At 41.1% G+C, this 26,420-nt stretch overlaps 1 protein-coding gene across 3 annotated transcripts in view; it reads right to left on the bottom strand.

Annotated features, from left to right (window-relative positions):
• Positions 1-9,073: 9,073 nt before the first annotated feature.
• The window catches only part of ADK (adenosine kinase), a 233,151-nt gene continuing 215,804 nt past the window's right edge, over positions 9,074-26,420 (bottom strand). For all 3 annotated transcript variants that reach the window (XM_088128731.1, XM_088128748.1, XM_088128741.1), the window contains one exon: positions 9,074-10,040. In XM_088128731.1, the coding sequence (XP_087984857.1) occupies positions 9,916-10,040 (125 nt within the window). In that variant the 3' untranslated portion in view covers positions 9,074-9,915. The remainder of the gene's footprint in view (positions 10,041-26,420) is intronic.

The following is a 26,420-nucleotide window of genomic DNA, read 5'->3' as shown; positions in this document are numbered from 1 at the left end:
CAAACATAGGATGTGAGTTCTCTTCAGATGCCGCCAATTCTAAGAATGGCTCTCCCCCTTTGGATTCCAGAGAGAGATTGGAGTACCATCCGAGTGAAAAGAGCAGGCTTTGTCATCAGAGTTGCTGGGCTTCTCCTAAGTCACCCAGAGTTACAAAGGACGGGACTCACAATGTCACCAACTAGCAGAGCAGCAATTTCCAGAGCACTAAAGCAGGCATTGATCCCCATTTACCAGGTCTGTACACCAGGATTCAATTAGCCCCCCAAACACTTGCCCCCATAGCGCTCCTTAGCTAATCTTGGTTAGGAACCAGGTGCAAACCTCTCACAGGAAAGGTGCTGACCTGATTTTCTTGAGTGTCAATTATTTTCCCATGCTGGGGAGCCATGGGGTTGGGACAGAAACTCTAGGAAAGGAGAAGGAGAAGGAGAAGGAGAAGGAGAAGGAGAAGGAGAAGGAGAAGGAGAAGGAGAAGGAGAAGGAGAAGGAGAAGGAGAAGGAAAGAGGTAGCACTTCTGTGTATCCAAAGATGTTTCATATATATGTTCCAACCAGGTAGCTGCTAAAAAAAACTGTTCTTCTTCTTTGCCCCTATAAATTACTGTAAGCGCTTTTGTAAGAACGAATGAGCATATGCTGAAATTCATCTTACAGGTTTTGCAAGTGAGAAGCTTTTAATGCTACCAGTTTTGCAGCTATGCTCTTTCCTTCTTTGAACCCTTTTTTTCCAGAAGAAGAAGAGGAAGAGGAAGAGGAAGAGGAGGAAGAAGAAATTTTGGGGGAAACATGAGAGGGTTACAAATGGAACATTATGTTCTCTGAATTCTGTGTAATATTCCAGGAATGAAGCATGGCAATGTTCAATAAATGCTTTGTTGAAAGTGGCATATAGCTTTGCCAGGACAACCCAAAGATATAACTAACAGCAGAACCCAATTTTGAGCTAACATAAATCAAGAAAATGGGAAACAAACAGAATGATAAGATTGTTTTTATTATGGTACTAGAGTGTAGAACATTGGCATGGAAAAAGGAATGAGTGTTCTCCAGATAATAATTATACTTACTCCAGCATCACCCTAAAGAAAAGGATCTTGAGCATGCAAGCCACTTGATATTCTGTATAAATCATAATTTCGGCAAACACTGAGTTCTGAAAACCTGTGGTGTATAAGATATGTTGATTAAAATCCTTGATTTTAATAGAGTGATATCAAGCATGAAAGATAACAATGTCCATCTTAGTATCCATGCAGAAACGTACCAAAAAATTGATGTATACTGTACAAGGATAAAGTTTCTCAGTTTGAACTTCAAACACAACTCTGCAAGTCAGTTAATGCTGCCAAAAGAGTAGCAAATTACAATCCCATTAAGTAGTTCAGCCAGTTCTATCAACTGAATGGCAGATTACTCAAATAATTTTCCCTATACTTCCTGAAGCAAGAAAAATAACAAGGACACAAGTTTGTCGACATCAGTGGGCAAATGCTGTTTGTCTGTTTGAGGCTTGCAGGAATTCAGTTCCACTGATTTCTGTTTCAAAATTCCTTTGGATCTCTACATCTCTGCCGCTCTCGGGGGCATCTGCAAGGCAGGTTGAAAGCAGCGAGATGCTGGATGGAGCCCTGCAGTACAAGCCCCGCCCCTTTTGGAACACGTGCAATGCTCCGCCTGCAGGCGTTGCTGCCTGCCATGTTGGAATGGACCTCATGTACCAGCTCCCTTCTTAAGGTGCTGCTTCCGTGATAGGCAGACGCCTGATGCTTTAATTGTTACTTGGCAGGACTTGTAATATTTGTACACACCTTACCTCTGTGAAAATAAAAAATTCAACTGTCAATATGTTAGGAAATATGAGGAAGATTATGTTAAAGTAACATAAGCATGTACTCCTTGATTAACCTGAATTTAAAAAGAAAGTATATTAATATCTGTTGAAAGTAGATCATGTTTACAGTAAAAAAAAAATCTCTGAAGAATAGATTTTAAAACTTTTATCTTAGACATTTTTGCAAAAGATCTGTCCCAAATTTGTGTAATTATTGTGTTTGTCAATTGAAGTGTAGACAGTTTCAGGGAAGCTCTAGTGTGTTCTGTCATGTTATTTCTTTCCCTTCATTTTATTTTCTTACTTCATATACCACTGACCATCAAAGCCTCTCACCAATTTACATTAGAAGCAGATTTAAAATTAGGACATTAAAATCTGTTAAAATAGCAGTTAGAGCCAGTAAAAACAAATACAATTAATAGCTAAAATTAACACTCAAGAGTTAAAATCCTATCCACAGTTAATAGTTAAAACACAAGAAGGTGTATTTTAAGGACCCTTTGAAAGAACTGGGCTGCCAATGGCCAAAGGTGACCCCAAGTTGCTGAGTAGAATCTGCATGTAGGGCTTGAAGATATAATGGAAATTGTGTTTTGCCCAGGAATGAATCCGCAGCTGGCAGGGCTTTAACAAGAGGTGTCATATGGTCCTTTCCAAGACCAACCTGCTGCTCTTTTGTTCCAGCTGAGGTTTCCAGGCTAGACACCAATGCCATTCACAGAATCACAGAATCACAGAGTTGGAAGGGACTTAAGAGGTATTCGTACCATTCCACGTAGACTTCATTATCCTAAGCGGAGCTGGAGATTTCAGAATGATTAAAGTCACATTGTGACATTGTGCCACAAGCTCTGCCCCTTTTGGGCGTGTGATTTCCCAGAGAAAAGGGGAGGGGCTTGCCTCACAATGTCATGATACTGCTTTGGAGACTCTGTTGCCTCAATCTGGAAACCAAGAGATACCAGGTTGAGAAGCAGTCCCCAAGTACATACTGACTCCTTCTGGGAGACTCTAACATCACTCAGAGCAGGAGGATCAATCACCTCTCTGGACTGATGTCCCCTAATAAATGTATAGCTCTAATCTGGATTCGGTTTCAATTTGGTCAGCTAACTGCAGTCAGGCATTCAGAGGAACACACCATCTGTGAGGAATGGAGCTGAGTATCTCTGACAGACTGTCAGTGCCTGAACAGTCTGTTCTTCATAAAACCTCAGCTGATTTTATGAGGAATACAGTGTTGAGGCATTCACATGGTAGGTCATTGAAAGTTCAGATCATCTTAACTATAATGTTTCCACGATGGGATATAATACTAAGCAGCAGTCATAACCTGCAGGCTCTCCTTCGGGACATCTAGGGCTAGGAGGAAGAACAATACATTAAATCTGAAAACCATAATGGTTAAAACTCACTTTACTAAATGGCTTCATTGGTTGATCATTTGGAGCAACCAGAAGTACTTCCAATGTGTTTTCACACCTCAGTGCAGCTGAGCTTGAATTTTCCAACTATGGAACAGAAGGCAAGTCTGTAATAAATGCTTCATCTTTCCCCAATCATCACAAATTATTCACATGAAAGATCCTGTTTTCTCTCTTGGACTCTAATGAAGCTCCTGTTGAACCAATTATTCACTCACTATTCTTTTATTGTCTAACAAGGAAATCTATGAAGCATCATCATTAGGAATAAGGCATGATTTGCTTGGATTTTCCCCTCTCTTTGCTTTCTATTTAGCTCTAAAATCAGTGCTTTTATTGAGCAATTTGCAAGGGGAGCATCGGATGGAAAGTGATAAAATGAAACCCTGGCTACCAGCCTCAAAATGAGAAAGTCCATCAAATTACTACCCCTAGGATTATGCTTTTTGTGATATTGGATTATTTTTAAATTGGCAAAATCTAAAAATAAACAATCAGATTGAAATGGGAGTGCTGAAAAACAACATTTATACTTTCGTGGGATAATTAGCAATTCAATTTATACTGTGTCCTGCATTCATCTTCCTAAACAGTATATATGATTTAAACTTGATATTCATTCTTTTCAACAGCAAATGGCCTGCCATTGGATGGCTCTGTGTAGAAATTTTAAATTGTATCTTTTTTTCCCCTTCCTTTTCCTTTTTCAGATCATCTGCACCCAGATGCTGTTTTCTGCTGAAAGGTGTAGGGTCGCAACCTCAGATGTAATGAGGAGTAGAAGAGGCTATGTTTAAAAGGTTCAGATGATTAATAGTTTAACAACTTTCTTTCCTTATGTTTCTCCAATGGGTTCAGGATAAAGCATATGAGATCATCCTTTTTTTAATCCTTAAAATGTTCTTGTACTGTGGGGTATACCAGAATGTAACACTGTTAAAAGGTTAATCAAGATAAATTATTGATCATTTGACAATTGTTTAATACCCAGTGATTATTATTAAATACTGTAAAGTATGTTTTTAATTGATGTAGTAGTTCACAATTATTTTTTTACCTCAAACATGCCCAAGAAAAAATACTGTATATCAGTTACTTCAAATAGCATGGACCCAAGATGGTTTAGATGGTTTAGAACAATGTTTCTCAACCTTGGCAACTTTAAGACCTGTGGACTTCGATTCCCAGAATTCCCCAGCCAGCAAGGCTGGCTGGGGAATTCTGGGAGTGGAAGTCCACAGGTCTTAAAGTTGTCAAGGTTGAGAAACACTGGTTTAGAACATAGTTTTATACAGGGACATCCAGCGGGGTTATCAAAAACCAAGTTGGTGAGTGAGACTGTGCAATTGAAGTCCTGCCCCCTTTTTATGGGCAATGGATGTAAAAAAGGGGCGGAGCTTCAGTTGGACAGTTACGGATGCCATTTTTACTTTTTTGACCCTAGTTCTCTGTTTTATGGTTTTATCAAGGGATAAAACAATTTGAAAAGGCTCTCTCTTGGTAGCAAGGCAACAGGTCTATTCCCCAAAAGCAGCCAAGATTCTTTTGAAAATGTAAGGTAAACACCATAAAGACAATGAGATAAAAATCACAAGGGACCATGTGAATCTGGGCACAATTTCTTAGCCAATTGTTAGAGAAGCAAGGGGCAGAGACCTGGACTGATCAGAGGAAGACAGCAGCTGCCTGGGCTGAACTGTAAATCTAGGTTTCCAGATAAAGATATCAAAGGCTTAGTAACTGACAGGCATGTCTGTAGGGGACTGAAATGTAAGCGTTCTTGATTTTCTGTTCTTCTCACTAAAAAAAGGAAACAAAAACTAAAGAACGTTGTGGAGGGTATTATTGTGGCACTCCTACGAGACTGTAGCTCTGGTGTTTGGGCAGAGATGACTGTTGCGTATCCTCCCAGTTGTGTGGTGCCTGTCTTACTTTTCTATTTTTCTTCAGGATTAAACCATAATCCCATTAACCCAGGGATATCTCTAAAGGATCTGACGCTTTTGTTGCCATCACCAACTCTTTCCTGGTTTCAACATTCTTTTGTTTTTCTCCTTTCTCTCTATATCTGAGGTAACGTGACCAGGTGGAATGTGGGGAAGATACAGAATGGCATAGCCACTTTGCCTAATGGTTAAACAAGGAACAGAATTAGCTTTTATTAAATAACGTAAAATGGCTTATAGACAGATTCAGAATAGGATTAGAATGTGCCAGTGGGCTGCCAAACCTTTCCTTCCAAATGCTAAAAGATATACTCATAAACCCGTCACCAGGAGAGATGGAGGGTGTCCTAAGCTAGGGCCTTGAGCTTCCGTCACAGCCATCTTTCTAATCCCCCACCCCAAATCCCTCTGTAATATACACTCGGGGAGGTGTCCTGGGTTAGTGATGGAGTGTCCACCAGACCTGGGAACATGGAGGAAAGAGGAGGAACATTACTGAAAAGATTTCTTGGTTTAGAGGAGGGGAGAACATAAGAAAGGGATTCCACCTTAATTACGCCAGGTATTGGTTGATCTGGAGAATTGCTTTGGCAGGCTTTCAAGATTTGTTATGCTCTCCTACTAGCAATTAAGATCATTCCACAAATCCAAGTGATTCTTCTTTCCTAACTTTGCCAGCCGTCGCCATTCACTGTAACTGTGCTAGTCCCACTCCTCTGCATCGTATCAGCTGATCAAACCATCACTGTTGTGTTTCCCTGGCAAGGTAGTGTTCTTAATCCAATCAGCAATACCGGACTCCATTCTCTGTCAAGACAATTCCTCCAAATCATTGGAGGCATGCAAACACCTCTTCCTAGTTCAGTTATTAACAGAAGATCCAGAAACCCAACCGAATCCTGTATGCTCCTATCATTTTTGTAGCTTTATCCTGCAAGGCTGCTTTCCCTGTTCCCCCACCCCAGAATCAAAATATAGAGAAGTCCTGGCACAAGGCTACTGATGTCATCCAAGCAAAACAGATGGACCAGAGAGACGTGTGTTTAGACAGCATATCTGAAGTTCTGGCTAACACCAGAATTAACTGAAGAGTGACTGATTCAACATCTCATACCTTTTCTTGAACTGCAATTCCTGAACTTTGTCGGTCAGTATATCTTCTACTTTTGTTCTGCAGCACAGGAGGAGTTGAAGAATCCTTACCAAGGAGATCTACAACCAAATTTAACTATGAATGTGTGCATTTCCTAAATTGCCTTAATAAAATTAAGGCTTTATTAGCGATTTGTGGAAACTGAAATGCATTTGGGTCCTTTGTTGAAAACCCTTCAGGAATTCTCACTAGTAAAGGTCAGAAAGTTCTTGGGCAAAACAGAAAATTGTATCATTTTACTTGGAAATGGAAAGGATTGAACCATGACTCCTGCAAGCAAGCATTGGCCCCACCCAAATTTATTTCAAAGGTTTCCTCTCTGTCAAAACAACTCTCCAGGATTAAAATCCACAAACTCATGCATATAAAAGAAGATAAGAAGATCCCTGTAGGATCCAGCTAAGGTTCATTTAATCCATCTTTCTAGTCCCACAGTCCCCAGCCAGGAAGATGAAAAGGGAACAGCTATTTTCTGTTGCTGCTCACCACTAATTACAGTGCAGGATCTGGAGGAGACAGACAGTTGTCCTCACTACTAGCTGCTGGTGGACTAATCTTTCATTGCTTCATAATCCTATTTTCTAAACTACTGATTCCCTACCTTGAACCCCCAGCAGTTACTTGGCCATAGTCTCTTCCTCCCCAGCTAGGATGAGCAATAAACGGGGATTATGAGAGTTGAAGTCCAACACCTGGAGACCAGTTGTTGTTCAATGACCCTAAGTCCCCATTTCAGACCTTGCAGGAAGACAATGCAATCTTGACCTGTACCGGTTTGACTCTTTCTGCTATTCTGCACCAATATTGGAAAAAAGGCATGTATTTTATCTCAGAGTAGAGATGCTGACTTGAGGTAGTAGACAACTACAAAATGATGGGAGGGAAATGAATTCTTGTGCTTGTGGTATTCCCCAAGGCGCCTACGTAGAGCACCTCATTCAGCATGCCTTTCCCTCAAGGGGTTAGGTCTGCTTGGATGGACCAACAGGGGCTACCTTGGGCCTTCTCTACCAGAGAATGCACGAGGCACCTCCTTCAGCTCTATGCCTTTACCAAAAGAGGAATGCACATGCGACCTGAAGCTGTAAGAGGGGTCTTCCTGGGTCTTCCTATCAAGGAAGCACGATGGGGAAAAGTTCAACTGATGTGCATCTTCTCTGACAACATTTGTTTTGGAGGTTGGCATATCCGTTATGAAAAGATGCAATAAATAAAAGGTATAGTAACTAGAAAAAGACTGGATTGTTCCACACAATTGGATTAGGGCTGTGGGTGAAGATTCCCATGCCTGCTTAATGCAATGCATTTAAAGAATCTCTTATGATTTATTAAATATTTTTAATTTATGTAATTTTGACCATACTTCAAAGTGCATTAGGTGGCTTGCTACATCTCTAGACCATAAGTAAGGAAGTCACTTTCTCTCTCCATATTCAAAGGTAACCAGTAGCACTGCAAAAGAAGGTACTTGTTGTCTACTTAGTGCAACAGGAAGTGTGGCTACCACCCATATCTCCTGATGCACATACAATCACAATACTCAAGTATCAAAACTTAGCACAATGTACACCACAGCCCCCTCCAGTTGTTTTGACAGACAGCACAGGTCAGCCACCCACCGGCCCAGGCAATCACCTGTGTGCAGAGCCACAGCACATTTGTGATTTGCAGGTTTCTAGATGGACTCAGCTTCATTTTTCCTACTCATTTTCTCTCCAAGAAACCTGATTGTTCAGCAGCTTTGGCAGCTGATGGCTATTAACTGTCACACTCCAGTAAGCAGGGGATAGAGCAGCATTAAATATTTGCAGGGCACGGAGAGGCTGTCCTTCCTCTCTCTTGGAATCCATGGGCTAGAAGGAACCCCACCTCATTGCTATTCCAATCTCTCGCCTTTTCATTAGGGTTGAGAAATTGGTCAGCTCTGTTGCCACAACGGACGTCTCATCCTTTATGCTGGTTCAGTGACATGTGAATAACCAAGGCAAACCTTTATCTTGGCTTCTTTGTGAGAGAGCTTATATTAATTGTCCTCCCTAAACAGTGAACTGCTACGCACCTCTGTTGGGGAGTATTATTTTTCCATTTCAAAATTGAAGTACCGAAGGTATTTTCTATGCATAGTACAAGAGATGCAAGATGAACTCAACTAGTTGGGTGAACAAAAAGCAGAACAGATGTAATGGGACAGGCTCAGAAAGTGCACTGGTGCTTGGCTGTCCAAAGCTATGTAATACATTTTTAATGTATTAACCACCATCTTACATTTTATGCTGTAAAATTTCAAGTAACCAGCTTCTTCCTAAATGGAGTTACTTAACTTGGCCACTAGGAAAGTTTTGCCACTAAATAATGTTCCACATCCAGTTTCTCTATGGTTCTGTCTTGGTGCTGGAATGTTCTGAAATAATCCTGGCTTCCAAATAAAGTCCAATCTATTTCAATATTCCGAGGACAACTGCTAGATTTGAATTACTGTATCAATATCGTCAGAATGTTTTTTTATCCAGTGCTTATTAACTTAAAAGTGGCAAGGTTATAGGTTTTGGTTACTTAATGAAATATTTTCCTTCCTTTCTAAATTATGCGTTTTTATCAGCACCACTAAGAATTGCAGTGAAGTAACACTGACAGGTTAATTCTTTCCACTTACTCTTACAAGGGTCTATTTACTGCAATATAACCTCATCACACAATTAAAAACCCAGAGAACTCCTGTATCACAATTCCTTTATTTATCAGTATCAAATTACATAGTAAATTACTTTGGAGAAGGTACGTCTTGAATACTGTAATACAAATAAGGATGTTTCCATTATTTGACATACCTTAAAACTTAAAACTGTGCGTTGAAATAAAACATTACATTTTGGCATATCCCAAAGAAACAGCCTGCAAGAGTATTTCTGTACTTCATTTTCACACAATACTTTTATACTTTTGAGATACAGCCACAGATTCATAACTGGTGCATGCCTATTATGGATTTTACTTATAACAACATCCAGGTCCTGCTCTGGAAAAATGAGATTCCCAAGCCCTAATCCAATTTACATTCAGAATGAAGGTCCTGCCCCTCATTTGAGGAATCTGCTCCCAAACCTCTTACTCCAGATCACATAATCTTGGGTCACCCCAAAAATCATGGTTGTACTCCTAATTACTGCAGGAGAAGCAGGATTAAGCTGGGTGGGTAAGTAAAATGCCACATTAGCATCAAGGAAAGCCCAACCCTTTCTTACACTTGTACCATTATTTCAGCCATTCCCCAACTGAATTCTCTTCTGGCTGAGGTGAGCAGTGTTGGCCAGACTTGAGGATACCAGAAAAATATCTAGAAGGGTTTCAGGATGCACTTGAGAATTGGGGGGCTGTCGTACAGGGGAGCTGCACGCTGGATGGTCTGGCAGTCCGACACTAGTACATTGGGGGGAGAAAGGGATCCAAGAGATGTGTCTAAGGTCCAAGTGAACAGAAGTACAGAAACTTCAATGCAGAGTAACTGGGAAAAGGGAAGTAGGCAACATTTCCTGTTGATCCCTCGGCTTGTCAGTATCATATGAACTCAGGTTTCTCTGGGAAGGTGCAACCAGAACGCTTGACGATCACGCTGGCGGCATAGTGGCCACCACGGATGCACTCCGTCAATGGCCGATCGTAGACCAACTGAGAAAGGAAGCCTGAAGGACAAGATGAAGAGAAAAAAAAAAAACATGTTAGGCTGAGCACACCTAACACACCTCCCCTCTGGGGTGGGGGAGAAGGGTTGCCATTAAAAACAAGGGAGGGAAAGCCTGCGGAACACGGCTTCTGGAATTCTTTCCAACCTCTCTGCCAGGAGAAGGTTGGTCACTTTTCCTGTGTTGCACCTGCGGGCTTCTGCATTCGCCTTAAGGTGCATCTCTGTGAGCAAGCGGCATACGCTGTGTGTTGAGCAATGTGGCCAGGAGGAAGGCGAGAGGGCTTTCCTTTTGCTAGCTTCTTCCCCCACCTGACCCAGAGCAGAGCATCTGCAGCTCACCCCGGGCTCCCCAGTGCACACATCTACACAAACGCACACACACTTCCTATGGCCGCTGCTGGTTAAAAAGATTAGGAAGAATTCCAGAAACCATGGTCTGCAGGCATCTCTTACTATTAGTTTTTAAATGCAAGGGTTAGAATTTTGATGCGTTAATGTTTTAATGCTGCTGTGGGTATTTGCCCTTTTCTTTTGTTAATCAGTTTAGAATAATAAAGAAACACCATTTCTAAAAGGCAGATCGCCTGTTTAATGGAGCCAAGCCATTTTTTTTTGGTTTACTGCTGACTTCTTTATTAGGATGATCCGTTCTGACATTACATCATATGTTTAATACCATTGGTAAAAGTGCTGCAGAATGGGGTGAGGTAAGAGTCATTTGTATAGTGAAATGGGTGGCATATATAAATTTGGAAAATCAATCTCTCTCTCTCTCTCTTTCTGGGGCTAAAACACCTGAAGAAGTTTCTTAGGTGGACCAATAATAAAATGCGATTTAAGCCAAAAGATCCCACACATTCAGTGACTGACTACTAAATATGCCTGTGTCTGAGGCTGCACAATTTAAAAATAAACCATACAATGTGGTTTGTCTTCCCTACATTAACAGTAGGCTTGGGCCAAAGGCAAGTAAGCCCAATCAGAAGAAATAAATTAGATTTGCCCCCCTCACTCTATTTTCAACCCCCTCAGAATATATTTCAGTAGTTTCATTACTTCTCATTATTTCTGGGATGATTAAAATTAGGCTTAACAGTTCCTGTGCTAGTCAGGGGAACATTTTTTGTTTCGGAAATGATGCTGAGGCACGTTTGCCGTCTATTTCCCAAATAACATTGTGGAATTGTATCACAATCCTGTTTAAAAATTCCATGATCTGGGGCAGGTAATGCCATAATCTGGATTGTTCCTTTCATTCTACAACTTCTCTTTGCTCTAACTCAGAATAACAATTTCTCCTTAATGATGCTTCAGGGAAATTTAAACTGGTAAGTACATCATAAAAGCCATTGCAAAGCTGCTACTTTTCGATGAAAATACCAATTTTGTAGCATGACAGAAATGTAAATGAATACCCAAAGATAACAAAAATAAAAGTATAAATTGTTTCAACCAATGGTAAAATGTGACATTGGGATCATGTTGCTTTACTCATAGGTAGTAGATAATTTTTTAAGGATGACTTAACTTACCCCTGTGCAAAAGGGTCTTAAAGTAACACCTATCTGTGGGGAGAGGGCAAAGTTTGCCTGGGTGTTTAAAAAAAAAGGCAGAGGAAGTGAAGCCAAGGAACTTGGAGAATCATATAGCACAGAAACCAGGGTAACCAATGGCTTCTGAGGATGAACTTGACACCCATGCAGGACACCAACTATAATCTGATAGATATGGCTGAGATCTGATAGGGTAAGTTTCATGATTAGAATATGGCAGATGAATTCTGGTTTCCAGTATTAGATGATTCTGTTGACACCAAATAGGAGCAAATGTGATTTAGGGAGAGGAATCATATTAGACTGCATTTCGTTAATTTAATAAGATTTTTAAAATACCAAATCAAATATCCCTTTGGTTTAGCCCCATTGGTTTTGTCTACTTTCCTGAATGCAGCCCTCAATTTTACCATCTAAGATCAAGTGTGGTCTAAAATACGTTATGAATCCCTTGACTAGATAATATCCAAAGGCTTTTCCAGTTCTATGACTGTTCTTCATATATTTTAACTACCTTCTTAGAAACGTGAACAATTAAGAGAAGTAATTTTCTCTTCATGCTTTAGTGATTATGATTTTGGAATTGTGACAACTAGTATGACCAACCAACTTTGGTCATTCGCTTGGGGTGCCTGGCTTCTAATTTTGTAACTATTAGTTTGATTCTCACTATCAGAGATGAAATGTTTGATGAAGCCAAAACAGCAAGATACAATCATGGTATGCACATTAGAAACATTAGAAGCATAGAAAACATTTAGAGTTTTCAGTAATTAATTTCATATTTTCAGAAGAAATGTACAAGGACTCAAGGCAGTTTCACTTTAATGTAAAAGTGAAGAGCGTCAGCAGTTATGGAAATTCCTATTATGCAGGTGGGTTTTCTTCAACTCACCTAAAGAAACTTTGGCAGATCTACCTAAGGTAGAAGGGCCCAGATTTGTTCTCATTAAAACAACTGGCTTCTGATAATTGAAAGTTTGGTTTTCTCCAGCCCTAAGAAATGCCAAGCAACAATGTAAGAAACATCAGCAGTTTGCCTTTATGACTGCTTTATTTATTTTTGTTTTATTGGATTTGCAATTTTTTTGATCTGATGTACTGTTTAAGTCCAGAAACTTGTTACTGGATGGCTGATGAGTAAGTAAGCTTTTGTCAATTCCACAAGTAGGTTTTAAGCTAGAGATAGTCATATAAATACAAAGATTAAGGAATGTGTATAGAAGACAATTGCTTTCAGTGGAAAGCATTCAAGCCCAAAAGAGATGAAAATGAATTACCAGGCAGAAAGAAAATACTTTGAGGGAAAATGCCACAAAAATCTCAATTATGCACAATGCTGCCAGGACCCTCTGGGTGCTGCCAAGGCATTCTACCTATCAAGCATGCCTGCACTTCCAGAACTGAAGCCGTCTGTCTAGTCAAAGTCATACAGTTCTCAATAACACAGTGAAAAACAATCTGCTCTTCATTAAATTAACATTCAACCTTAAAGGATAAATGCCTGGATACAAAGACAGCATCAGGCATGAAAACTTAACTGTCCTGAAGCTTGAAATGGGCCAGTAAGATGCTTGGTGGCTTAACCTTGTCATGACAGAATTCTTGTTGCACGATCCTTCTTTACTTCAAGGTTCTTCTCTTAACATTATAGTAGTTAATCCTGTAAATTGCTTGGGCCACCCTGAGCTTTATCATGGACATATGAGATTGGATTCAGATGGTGACCAGCAACCAGCGAAGTTGCTTCAACATGGAGCACTGTGAGGCCCCAAGGAGGCCCCATGCATAACTTATGCTGCTTTATACATAAGTTTTGGACTATCTTGAAGAGCTGCCCTATGAAAATGGCATTTCAATAGCCTAGCTTTGAAATAACTAGCACAGGAATCTCTGAATCTTGATCTTTTTCTTCTAGGTATGGATGCCGAGAAAAAGCCCTCCTTGCCATGGATATTATGTGGCTGTCCAATAGCAATCCTGGATCAAGGAAGATCCCCAGTGAACTACAGTGGGGCAAAAAAGTATTTAGTCAGCCACCAATTGTGCAAGTTCTCCCACTTAAAAAGATGAGAGAGGCCTGTAATTTTCATCATAGGTATACTTCAACTATGAGAGACAAAATGAGAAAAAAAAATCCAGAAAATCACATTGTCTGATTTTTAAAGAATTTATTTGCAAATCATGCAAATAAAGTATTTGGTCACCTACAAACAAGCAAGATGTCTGGCTCTCACAGACCTGTAACTACTTCCTTAAGAGGCTCCTCTGTCCTCCACTCGTTACCTGTAGTAATGGCACCTGTTTGACCTTGTTATCAGTATAAAAGACACCTGTCCACAACCTCAAACAGTCACACTACAAACTCCACTATGGCCAAGACCAAAGAGCTGTCGAAGGACACCAGAAACAAAATGGTAGACCTGCACCAGGCTGGGAAGACTGAATCTGCAATAGGCAAGCAGCTTGGTGTGAAGAAATCAACTGTGGGAGCAAGAATTAGAAAATGGAAGACATACAAGACCACTGATAATCTCCCTCGATCTGGGGCTCCACGCAAGATCTCACCTCGTGGGGTCAAAATGATCACAAGAATGGTGAGCAAAAATCCCAGAACCACATGGGGGGACCTAGTGAATGTCCTGCAGAGAGCTGGGACCAAAGTAACAAAGGCTACCATCAGTACCACACTACGCCGCCAGGGACTCAAATCCTGCAGTGCCAGACGTGTCCCCCTGCTTAAGCCAGTACATGTCTGGGCCCGTCTGAAGTTTGCTAGAGAGCATTTGGATGATCCAGAAGAGGATTGGGAGAATGTCATATGGTCAGATGAAACCAAAGTAGAACGTTTTGGTCTAAACTCAACTCGTCGTGTTTGGAGGAGAGAGAATGCTGAGTTGCATCCAAAGAACACCATACCTACTGTGAAGCATGGGGGTGGAAACATCATGCTTTGGGGCTGTTTTTCTGCAAAGGGACCAGGATGACTGATCCGTGTAAAGGAAGAATGAATGGGGCCATGTATCGTGAGATTTTGAGTGAACACCTCCTTCCATCAGCAAGGGCATTGAAGATGAAACATGGCTGGGTCTTTCAGCATGACAGTGATCCCAAACACACCGCCTGGGCAACGAAGGAGTGGCTTTGTAAGAAGCATTTCAAGGTCCTGGAGTGGCCTAGCCAGTCTCCAACCCCATGGAAAACCTTTGGAGGGTGTTGAAAGTCCGTGTTGCCCAGCGACAGCCCCCAAACATCACTGCTCTAGAGGAGATCTGCGTGGAGGAATGGGCCAAAATACCAGCAACAGTGTGTGAAAACCTTGTGAAGACTTACAGAAAACGTTTGACCTCTGTCATTGCCAACAAAGGATATATAACAAAGTATTGAGATGAACTTTTGATATTGACCAAATACTTATTTTCCACCATGATTTGCAAATAAATTCTTTACAAATCAGACAATGTGATTTTCTGGATTTTTTTCCCCATTTCATAGTTGAGGTATACCTATGATGAAAATTACAGGCCTCTCTCATCTTTTTAAGTGGGAGAACTTGCACAATTGGTGGCTGACTAAATACTTTTTTGCCCCACTGTAAAGTGATCCCTAAGATAGGATGCAATCCTGTCCACAACTGGTAATTCAGACGCAGCTTATGTCCCACATTCTGTCCTTTAACCCTGGAGACAATCTAGTGACTCTGATTATGTCCAACTGTATAGCTGAAGACAGCTATCATCTGCATGATTGCTGTGGAATGTGGCACAAAAAAGAATGTGGAGTTCTTTCCCTCCGAACTGATGTCTCAGGATATCCATTGTGGATTGTGACTTGAACAGGCATTGGTGGAACAGGACATCAGTAAGTAGTTCTGTTCAATACATGATATCTTTGAAGCAACTGGACCTGGCTAGTCACACGTGCAGCCTAGGAGTGGCAAAAACAGAGCTGTAAAATACTCCTGCTGATGCTTGCAACACCATCAAATCCTTGCAGCTGGAACCTGCTCTGTGTTCCATGGCTGGATATAGATTGCAAAGCTCTCTCAAATTTGGCATCATAGCAAATTTGATGACACAAACTTTAAATTCACCCAGGCAGATCTAAAGAGTGGGAAGTGAAGTGTTGGTTATTAGGGAATATTTGTAATGTTGATGGTCTATTTTGTTGATTTCTTTGCTTCTGACAATGTTAAATAAATAGTAACTGTTGCCTGCATATTGGAGTTATGCCAAAAGGGACTGAGACAGCCAACTTGTAGACCGTGGGCCAAGGATTACACAACCCAAAGTCTGTAGAAAGGAGAAGTGCTTCATCAGCATACTGATGACAACTAGGTCCAAACTGCAGATGATGCTTCTAAGTGACTTCAGATAGATTTAATTAACATGGGAGACAAGATGAAACCTTGTGGGATCCCAAGGGATCAAGCAGAGGTCCACCACTATCTCTTTCTGGTTGCATATGAAAAGATAGGAGTAAAACCATCAACACAGAATGGAACTTCCAACCCCCAATTCCCTTAAGTGTGCCAACTGTTCCTCAGACACGATGAACAATAGTATGAAAGTACTCTTTTGAAAAGCTTCAAATTCAACCTCAACTTCTTTTGGTTCTAGTAAGAGGGAAGGGACACAGCACTATGCCTGTGCAAAGCTCCAGATTCAAGGAACAGAATGTGGCTGGAAGCACACATGGGTGCACACGCAGCATCTGCCAGGAACACCTTAAAGAGGCTGCACCTTCTTCTGGATGGTGGCTTCCCTCCCAGTGCCATGTGATCTTTGCTTAAGATGTTCCTGACAAGTGTTATGCAGGCACTCATAATCACATTTTGCCCGTCTAATCTTATTTTATTTATTTATTTATTGGATTTTGAGGCCACTCAACTCCAGATAAGCTCAGGGTGGCTTATAATATTTAAAAGAATGCATAATTTATAGAAACATGACCACCTAACATCCAGGAAAAAAAAGATAGAAAGGGGCTGTACCCTAACCCAGAGCTGGGTCTTAAGAGACTTCTGAACACTTGAAGAGTGGGAGCTGTATGTAAATGCAAGGGGATGCCATGCCAGAGGGCAGGGGCTGTGACAGAGAAGGCGTGTTACCTCAGCCCTGGAGTGTACCTACTCTGCCCAATTATACTGGATGGGCAGAAACAACTAGAGCAGGCATTCCCTTAAATAATCAGGCCCTATGCCATGAAGGGCTTTATAGGTGACAACCAACTCCTTGAACTGCACCTGGAAGTAAACCCAGTGGAGCTCACAAAGCAGCGAAGACACATGGGCATTAATGAGAAGTGCCCGTAACTGCATGGCATTTTGGACCAGCTGTACCTTCCAGATGGTGTTTAAAGGCAGCCCCATGTACAGTACATTGCAGTAGTCCAATTGTGAAGTGACCAGGGCATGAGTGGTAGTCTGAAGGGCCTCCCAACTGAGGAAAGGACACAACTAGTGCACAAAGTAAAGCTGTGCAAAGACCTCCCTGGTCACAGCTGCCACTTGCTCATACTTACATACTGTCAGTCCCAAGATGCAGATCAGACCAAGAAATCAACTCCACATTAAAACTACTTTTATTAAGATTGGGTATAGTAACAGAACTTTGCAAGTCTGATTATGCTTTACTTCCTCTCTTTCTTATACTCAAGTGAATTAAGGAGGTGTCAGCCTGAGACATTTTCATAATCCTCCCCCATTGTTTGGACTTAAGCTATGTTTTCCTTTTTGTTGCTTTGGTAGTGGATCTCCCCTCTCTCCGTTAAGGCCATCCTCTTTACTCTCTACACATATATGTATTTATTATAGTCACTGATCAGAATACAACAATCAACAATGGTTGGAACAAAATCACAATGCTCTGATAACAACTATGCATAAAAGAAATCAGAACTGTCTGGGTACCTTATTAAATGGGAAGTAATAAGATGGACCCTTGCATCCTTTTAAAAAATACAGTATAGTAGGACATGGACTATGGTTTCAACAGACCCTTCTCCATAATGGCACTATCTTAGCTCATGGATTTTTTGTATCTGCCCTCAGGAACCACCATAGCAAGTGCTTTAAAGTGTGCTAAGGTTAGTGCCCTCTGGAGTGCCACCTGCCCTTTGAGCAGGAGATCCACGAGAACCTCAAGTTGTGCACTAGTTTTGAATGGGAAATGCAACCCATCCACAACCAAAGGTGAAAATGTCCCAGGCCCAGGGTGCCCAAACAGCCACAGCCACTCAGTCTTGAATCTGAATCTCTTTCTCCCCATCCAGACCCAAACAGCCTCCAGATTTTGGGTCAGTACCTTGACAGCTTTACTTGTGCAGCCCATGGTTTAGATGAACAATTGGGTATCATCAGCATTCTGGGTGAGGTGAGGGGTAAGAATGTTGAACCTTGAGGTGCTCCACAAGTGAGGGACCATGGGCACAATCTCTTCCCTTCTGTCAGCACCAACTGGGACTGGCCACTCAGGAAGTAGGTGAACCGCTGCAGCACAGTGCCCCCTCTTGCTAACTCCCACAGCCAGTCCAGAAGGACACTGTGGTTGTTGGCATTGGAAGCCAGTGAGAGATCAAGGAGCAGAAGGATGGGTGCACCATCCCCCTCCTGGCTCCATGAAAAGTCATCGACTAGTGCTATCTCTGTACTGTACCCTGGCCTGATCTCTGCATAGCTCTACACACCCATAGGTAGTTGATGAATTATAGTGCCAGAGTTGTTCTTTATACTAACAAACTTGTTTTAAATCTACCTTCAACCATCGCTCTTATAGTTTCATATACTCTGACTTCGGAAACATTTCAGTCACAATACACTTAATTAGACCACCTATTTTTACCTAATAATTTTTAAATGAAATATTTTTATTTATCCTGTGGAACCCAAGTGACTTTCTGCTTATAAACTAGTTAGCAGCAATACTTGCAAATGAATCATTTTGATGATGCATCTGTTCTCAATCCAAGGACCAGGACTCTAAGATTCACCTGGCCAGGATGTGCATGCAACTTTTCTTTGACTTTGTCCAGATTATGGAAGTCTTTGTCCTGGAAGATCTCTCTGTATTTCCACCCTTTGTCCAATTAATTAGAGTTGATTTTCTTTTATATCTGCCACCATGTTCAGTTCTTTTTAATTAAAATATTTTAAGTACTGTAGTAATTTACTTAAAAATAGTTGCTTGATAATAATAAAAAGTTAAGCAGGATTTTCTTCATCTTCTAGCACGATTTCATGCTTGATCTTCCTGATGTGATGCCAAATTAAAAAAAAAGACTGCTACCCTTGATTAAAATAAAAAAATCTTCAGGCATATATTGCTTTGTATTTTAAGGTCACTAAATCATGGCAACAGAAAAAACACCAACTTTGTTTCTGGTGCCTTTAGATTACACACAATTACCTAAGGATGGGACCTGTTTTCTGTGAACATGATAATATATTCTTTAAAAGTAAATAACAACATGAGTCCTGATCACTATGAATAAGTCCATCTTGCAGCCTCTGAATACGCTAGGTTTAAAAATAAGAAAGGATGGCTGGTGTCAGAATCAGACTTTGAGGAGCTTGGCATATCTACAGCTGGTCCTGCCTGCTACTGTCCCGAAACTCCTGTGGTCAGCTGGGGCTACCTCAACTCTCAGTAGACTAAGATTTTTTTCACCCCTAGACACAGTCTTGCTTATCTCCCCTAATCAACAATGGCACAATCATTCTGACCAGATTACAACAAAATGGACTTAACAGTCACTGGGAGTTGGGTGGCATATAAATTTAATAAATTATCATTATTATGAATAGTCAAAGGGATTATGTAGCTCTGATGATTGTTAGTTATTATTACAATCCAATAAAGCATTACACAGTTGCACTTGGATCTGGAACAGTTGGCTGGGGAATTCTGGGAGTTGAAGTCCACACATCTTAAAGTTGCCAAGTTTAAAAAGCACTGATCTAGAACATCTGACATTCCACACACACTCAGATTCCAGGTTTTGGTTATGGAATGGGACATACAACAGGCATCTCACATACAGAATTAAGAAAGTGGTATTTATATTTTCTTTTTTCCCTGTGGAAGCCACATACATACATCTAAAAATATGCTAAAACAAGTATCTGTGTTTTGTACTGAATAAAAATTTTCAGATGTTTCAAATTATAACATTTAACTGTTTAAATAAAATTAAAATAAGCCTTGGCTATTGGCTAAACTTTGGGGCTAAAAACTCTTTTGTTATTTTGGTCAAAACACTTTTCTTCAGAAGTCAAAATAAGAATAGCGAAGTCATTTTTTCTTAAGCCACAAAAATAGCAAAGTCATTTTTTTTCAGCCACAAATAAATGAGGCTCCACTGAAAAGAAAGCTGTGGGTGCCTGTCTGTTTTTAATAAAGAACCTTTTCCAAAATTGTACATTTTGTTTCTGCGCCTTTTGCTCTGCTTTGGTTTTGTTTCCTTATATTCATTGGTTTAAAGCTACGAAACTTCCCTTCTGCTCCAGGACACGTAGCCCTAGCTCCGTGTGCAGGAAGCACATCTGAACGGCTCAACTTGTAAAATAAGATTTTTAAGCAGGGCGATATTTCAAAAAGGGAAGAACTGCCACTACCTTTTAATACACTCCCTGGCCTTTTATGTTCGGCAGCAGCAGCTGCTCAGCGCAGCCAGCGATGTGTTATTTACGGAGGCCCTGCTGTTATATTCAATCATTGCCCAGCTCCTTGTTAATAATACTGCGCTTTCTGAAATCACTCGGAGTAACTAGCATGGCGGATGGGATGCCCACAAGGCTAGTCAATTTCAGTTTGCTCTGGGCAGAGCAGACACGCAGGGCTCGCACCAGATGACTCACAATCACAACCAAGGAAGAAGCTAAAAGGAGAGAGCGTGATGAAGACGCTAGGATTTCACTCTGTAGCAGATGGCCATCAAGACTTGCAACAGATCTGCTTTTTTTTAAATGAAAACCTGGCTACACGTTATGGAAGCTTGCTTAATTCAGAATGCCTTCTAGACTAAACTTGGCTCTAATTTTGTACTACGAGGATTGGAGAACAAACATACCACACACATTCTGCATTAGACCCACTGAGTAAATGGGCAAATTCTGAACAGAATGTGAGACCAGTAGCATATTCAGCAATTCAGCCCTATTTCAACAGGCGGGGACAGAACAGGTTCTACATTTTCTCAAGAGTATGGAAGCTCGCCCTGACACTTTCCCCCTGCGAGTGTGTGTGTGTGTGTGTGTGTGTGTGTATCTATCTCTATCATGAATTTTCACATCCAACAAATGGAGCATGGACCAAGACTTCTCCTTTAGGCACTGACATAAGAACCATCTAGGTGCATTTGAATTTAGCACTGAAGCCACTCAGAGACAGATATGCTTGTGAACCTTTGCTAGAGCTAACTCTGGAAAACCAGCAAAGCAGCAGCATGGTGCCACACAGAGAACATGTGGCATTGTTTTCTGTCTTCATCCTTGGGGTTCTGCACATCCTTCCCCTGCACAGTGACATCTTTACAAGCATGTAATCTAGTTTCTGCCACAGACTTTGACATGTGAAGGAGAAAAGCTTTCATGGTTTTCTAACACCCAGATTTGGGCAGCACATTGTGTGATTAACTTTTGTGTGCATCATGAACTTGTAAAATGTATTCATGCCAATCAACTTAGATTGCTTTGAAAAGGAATTAGACAAGTTCACCAAGGACAAGTCTCATTAACAGTTACCAGCTGTAATAATGAAATGAAACAACTATATTCAGGGCTAGCGTACTCTGAGGACCGAAGACAAAGAACACCAAGGAGTGCAATTGCTGTCAACTACATCTGCCTTCCAGAGGGATCTCTCTGGCCATTGCTGATAACAGACTGTGAGATCCATTCAGAAGTACTGACACATCTAAAGCTTTGGAAGTCAGAAGAGTGGTGATGTGGAGTTAATAGTGTTGCCAGTCATCAGATCCTATATTATTTTGACTCCTGCAAATGCCCACTCTTTCTGTTGTCCCTCTCCTGATGCTATTTCTGTTCCTTTTCCTTGCTCTGCCCTACTGTTCTTAAGCCCCCACTTCCCCTTGGGATAAAAATCAACTAGGAAAATCCACATGCATTAAACGTTGCTCAGCTTTCACTATTTATCTCAAGTCCAAATCTGGATTGCTTTCTGATGCCGGGCTGACCTAACTCTGGCTCCGCCAAATTGCTGATGAAACAAGGGGAAGAATCACTTTCCCCAACCATGCTAAGCCAAAACGTGGTTTTAGTTTTGACTTGGGGTGTGACTGTGGTTTGTAAACCATCTTTACGTGAATCCAGGAACGATGCCTTAGTTGATAAGCCCTGGCCACGCGGAACTTGTGAACCTCTATTGTGACATGTTCCCCAGGGCTCCCCAGAAAAGCATACTGGAAAAGCATCAGCCTCAGGATCTCTCCAAAGCACAGGCACTCTGAGAAGACATTTTCTACAAAGCTACCAGATGCAACTTTCTCCTACTTGCTGTGTCACAGAGCTCTCTATTTTAAGGGCTTCAGTTCCAGCCATTCTGATTTATCTTCCTGCAGCTTTTACTGAATTTTCTACCCAAGACAGATGGCAATGAAAAACTGCAGCTTTGCTCATCTACCTTAATGCTATGCTAAAGACTTGCTTCCCTCAGACCAAGTAAAATCAATGTGAAGTTTGAGGAAACACATCCACAGCTTTATTAGGATGTCTTGCTTGTTCTGTAACAGCTACTTGAAGCTGTGGTAGAAATCGACTCAACTCAGTTAAATCTAAAGAGCTGGGGAAAGAGACCCATTGATATGGCTGTCAAAGTACTCTGCAGGAGACTTAGAAGCTGGAACAAATAGCCTAAGAAGTGTCAATATTTTTTACTCAGTATCTATATTTTTTTATCTCTGAGAGTGAAATAAACCCATGAGTGTGCTGCTTATCAAACACACTGCATGCTAACTAATACTTATTTCATAATCAAATTCAATTCTACCACAACATTTTTTGCAACCCATTCAGCACATTCATTATAGTTTGTCTATCTACACCTACCACTTTTCCTCCTGAAAGAGCCCAAATATAACCATAAAAACAATATGAAATCAAAGCAGTACAAGAATGGCTTCCAACTGTGAATAATATATTTTAAAACACACACACAACTGGAAAAGGCAACAGACGGTTGATGGCATTTTGTGGAAACGTTTATCTTGAAAATCCCTCAAAGAACAGATAACATCTTAGCTATTATCTTAAACTGGACAATGTAGGAGTTAGCTGTAGTCCCACGAGAGCTCATTGGGGTTGAGCCCACAATCCTACTCACCTCAATGTGGCCCACACCCACATTGTGGTCCATTAGCAAAGCCTTCTCCAGTTGATCTTACTGTACAAGCCAGGTAAGAGCAGAGGAGATTGCCTCAAATCATGTTGGACTTCTCTGACTAGAGTTAAGAGCTTGAATTGGATCCGATAGGTCTCTGGAATCCAGTGCAATGCTTAAGAGATCAGTGTTACATGATCTCATTTAGGCACCCTACTTAATAATCTATCTGCTGTATCTGCACTAGCTGAGGCTTTTGCATCATCTTCCAGGGTGGTCCCATCTAGAGCACAAATATGGAAAACAGTGAGTTCATTAGGACATGACTCACTGAAACCAGACTATCATAGACCAGATGAAGCTAGTCTGTCTTTTCTCAGATTGACACTGGAAGTCTCATAGATTCAAGGACATCACTCTTGATAAGCTACCACAGAGATGGGAAGCAAAATCTGAGGATTCCAATTTTGTGGTCTGAAAGTCACCCTTCCTTTCAATGGCAGGCTACTAAGATAAAACTGGACTAAGATTCAGCCATCCAAAAGAAAGAATTGCATTATCAGAATTAAATAAAGTACACAATGATAAGGCTTTAAGTGCTAAGAATGGTTTACAGCCTCACTTGCTTGACCTGACATAGCAGATCAACCTATATCTTCTTGAAAATGACAAAAGGATGAAGAATTTCTGCGTTGCCTTGAATCACAAGAAGAGGGATACAAGCAGTGAAAATTTGTATTATGGGCCAGGTATGTGGAAACTTCACTTCTATTTCAGAGGAGTGGGGGAAAAAAGAACCTAAAGAAACAGATGCTAGGCTGTCTGTGGGAGTCACTCAAGGACACTTAAAAGCTGAGAACAAATGGGATGAGAGTATTCTCATACTTGAGTATGAGAAAGGAGATAAGAGTAAGTACCACAAAAGGGTAGTGAGGTTTGGAGAATCAGGAAGAAGAAATGGAACATGGTCATCTTCTCCTGTTTCCATTTGCCTCATCAAAGTGATCTTTTATATGAGAGAATTTGAAAAAGTTTTTGAATTGAAAGAGTCAAGGGCACTACAGTGTAATTTGCTGCTGAACATTCTCCAGATAGAGTGTGGGGATACGATGCAATGCTTTGTGCTTATGAGTCCCACTTACTATTTTAAAACATGTCTGCAATATTAAAAACCTGATAGTCACCGTTATAACTAGATCAAAAAATATAAGACAGCCAAAACATCTCTTTGTAGAAAAAAATAATTTTTCTAATACGATAGAGGGAAATCCACTGAATTCACATTAGAAATCTCCTCCTCTTCCTTGGAGTAGCTGTCAGTCAAAAGGCTGAGGAACTGAAAATGGAATTTTCCCATCTCTTACAGAGTTGCAAGGATAGGATGGTTAGGGTTAAATCAGACACCCATGTTGAGCTAATCTCTTCTACGCTTATCTTCAATTGAAAGGAAAGAGGCAATAGCTAAAACATTCTTCACTTCAACAGCCTTTATTTTTCATTCTGCTTCATTTATGAAGATTTCACAAGACACCATTCATAAAGCAATACAGTTACACAAAATCAGCTATCTTTTTTAAACAATGAAGTTACTCTAGCAATCATCTGAGGCATGTATTTTACAGCTGTCAGATGGTGAAGGAGAGAACCAGATTTATCCTAGGGGACAGGGAAATTAGGATAGGAGGTGAGGGAAATAATCTGTGACAGGTATTTTAATTATGATGATCATCTTACTGTCATGTTTTTATTTCAAGCAACTTCCTAGGCTTGAAGAGAAAAGCTTGAGGGTATCTTACTTGGCATAGCCCTCATTTTCTTCTCTCTGCCAAAATCTCAACCATACAAAATAAAGCAACATATACATTCCTCTATTTGCACACTGGTTATTATTGTGTGGAATTGTGTGGAAGTTTTGATTTCTTGAAGCAAAATACACGGGGAGATCTTTTGTCAACTGAGGATCATCTAGTTTATTGCATGGCTGAAACAAATTCAGTCCCCATCCAGTTGAGATCTTATGAAACATCTCTGGATATAGGACCCATTGTCTCAGCAACAGACACTGGTAACTTAGCCCACCCCACCATGGAAATCAGCTACTCCTTTTTATTGTTCTGCTAATATGGACCGGAGGTGTTTCTTTGCTCTGTCCTTAAAAAAGTGATTTCTTTTGGAATGTCTTTTGATCCAGATCCACTCTGGCAATCTCAAAAACTTTGTTGTATAGTTATCTACTTGCACCAACTAGTGGTGCCCAATGACTTTGTCTGATAGTGCTTTCAAAACTAGCTATACTGTCTTCTCAACCAGATGCATGATGGCATCTGTGGTCATCTGATCCCCAATTAGTTATTCCCCATGCTAGGCTGGCTGGGACTAGACACTAATGTAGGGCTTAGATTAATTTGCTTGGCACAGTTATATACAAGTACTACTGTGCCCTGATCCTGAATTGGGAGGGAGCCCTGTACCAGTCTGTAGTTGAAGGGGGCCCATGGGATCAACTCTTATGCTGTAATCAGCTTGGTGCCAATGTGCTCTTGGCTAAGTTCATCACAAGTCCATGCTTCAGTAGGAAATGAATGTTGGCTTGAAGTTGTTTATTGGCTTTACCATCAAGGGTGCTCAGAGGAGATCATCTAGGGGAGCATAAACATGGACCCTTTGGTTTCTTATATGGTCCATGAAAGCTGTCTTTACCTTGATAAGTACTATGGGTGCTGATGTCAGAGCAAAAGGGAGCACTATGAATTGACACCAACAATTCTTGAAAGCACACCTGTGGAATCTCCAATGGGGAGCTCTGATTAGGATGTGTGAGTAGGTTGGTGACAAAGCCCATCCATCCAGTATCCAACCTTCCCTTTTTTAGGGAAAGTTGTCAAAATGGTGGTGGGCTCCCAGCTGTGGAGGGCCTGGATGAAGTGGATTATCTAGACCCTTTTCAGTCAGGATTCAGGCCAGGTTATAGAACCAAGACAGCACTGGTCACACTTGTGGATGACCTCTGGAGGGCTTGGGATGGGAATGCTGTGAATATCCTGGCCTTCCTAGATCTCTCATCAGATTTTGATACATCAACCATGGCATTGTACTGGGCTAGCTCTCAGGGTTGGGAGTGGGGGGAACTGTTTTGCAGTGGCTCTCTTCCTTCCTCGGGGGGAGATACCAGTGTTGGTAGGGAGGGAAAGGCCCTTGTTGCGTGGGGTGCCTCAGGGCTTGGGTCTCTTACCACTCCTATTTAACATCTGTATGAAGCTGCTGGGTGAGATCATTCAGCGGCATGGGTTTCAGTATCATCACTATGCTGATGATACCCAATTATACACTCTACCCCATGCCAGGCAGATGATGCTCTTCATGCCTGGAGGCTGTAAAGGCCTGGATGGGGAGAAGGCAGCTGCAACTCAATCCTAGCAAGATGAAATGGCTGTGGGTTTTTGGCCATCCAGGTCAGGAAAGATGACGCCCTTGGCTCTAGAAAGGGTA

The sequence above is a fragment of the Python bivittatus genome, unplaced genomic scaffold (assembly GCF_059951505.1).
Source record: "Python bivittatus isolate LINGU-HERP-01145 unplaced genomic scaffold, Pbiv_v1 ctg000050_np1212, whole genome shotgun sequence".
Taxonomy (NCBI): Eukaryota; Metazoa; Chordata; class Lepidosauria; order Squamata; family Pythonidae; genus Python; species Python bivittatus.
This window is presented reverse-complemented; position numbering and strand designations above follow the sequence as displayed.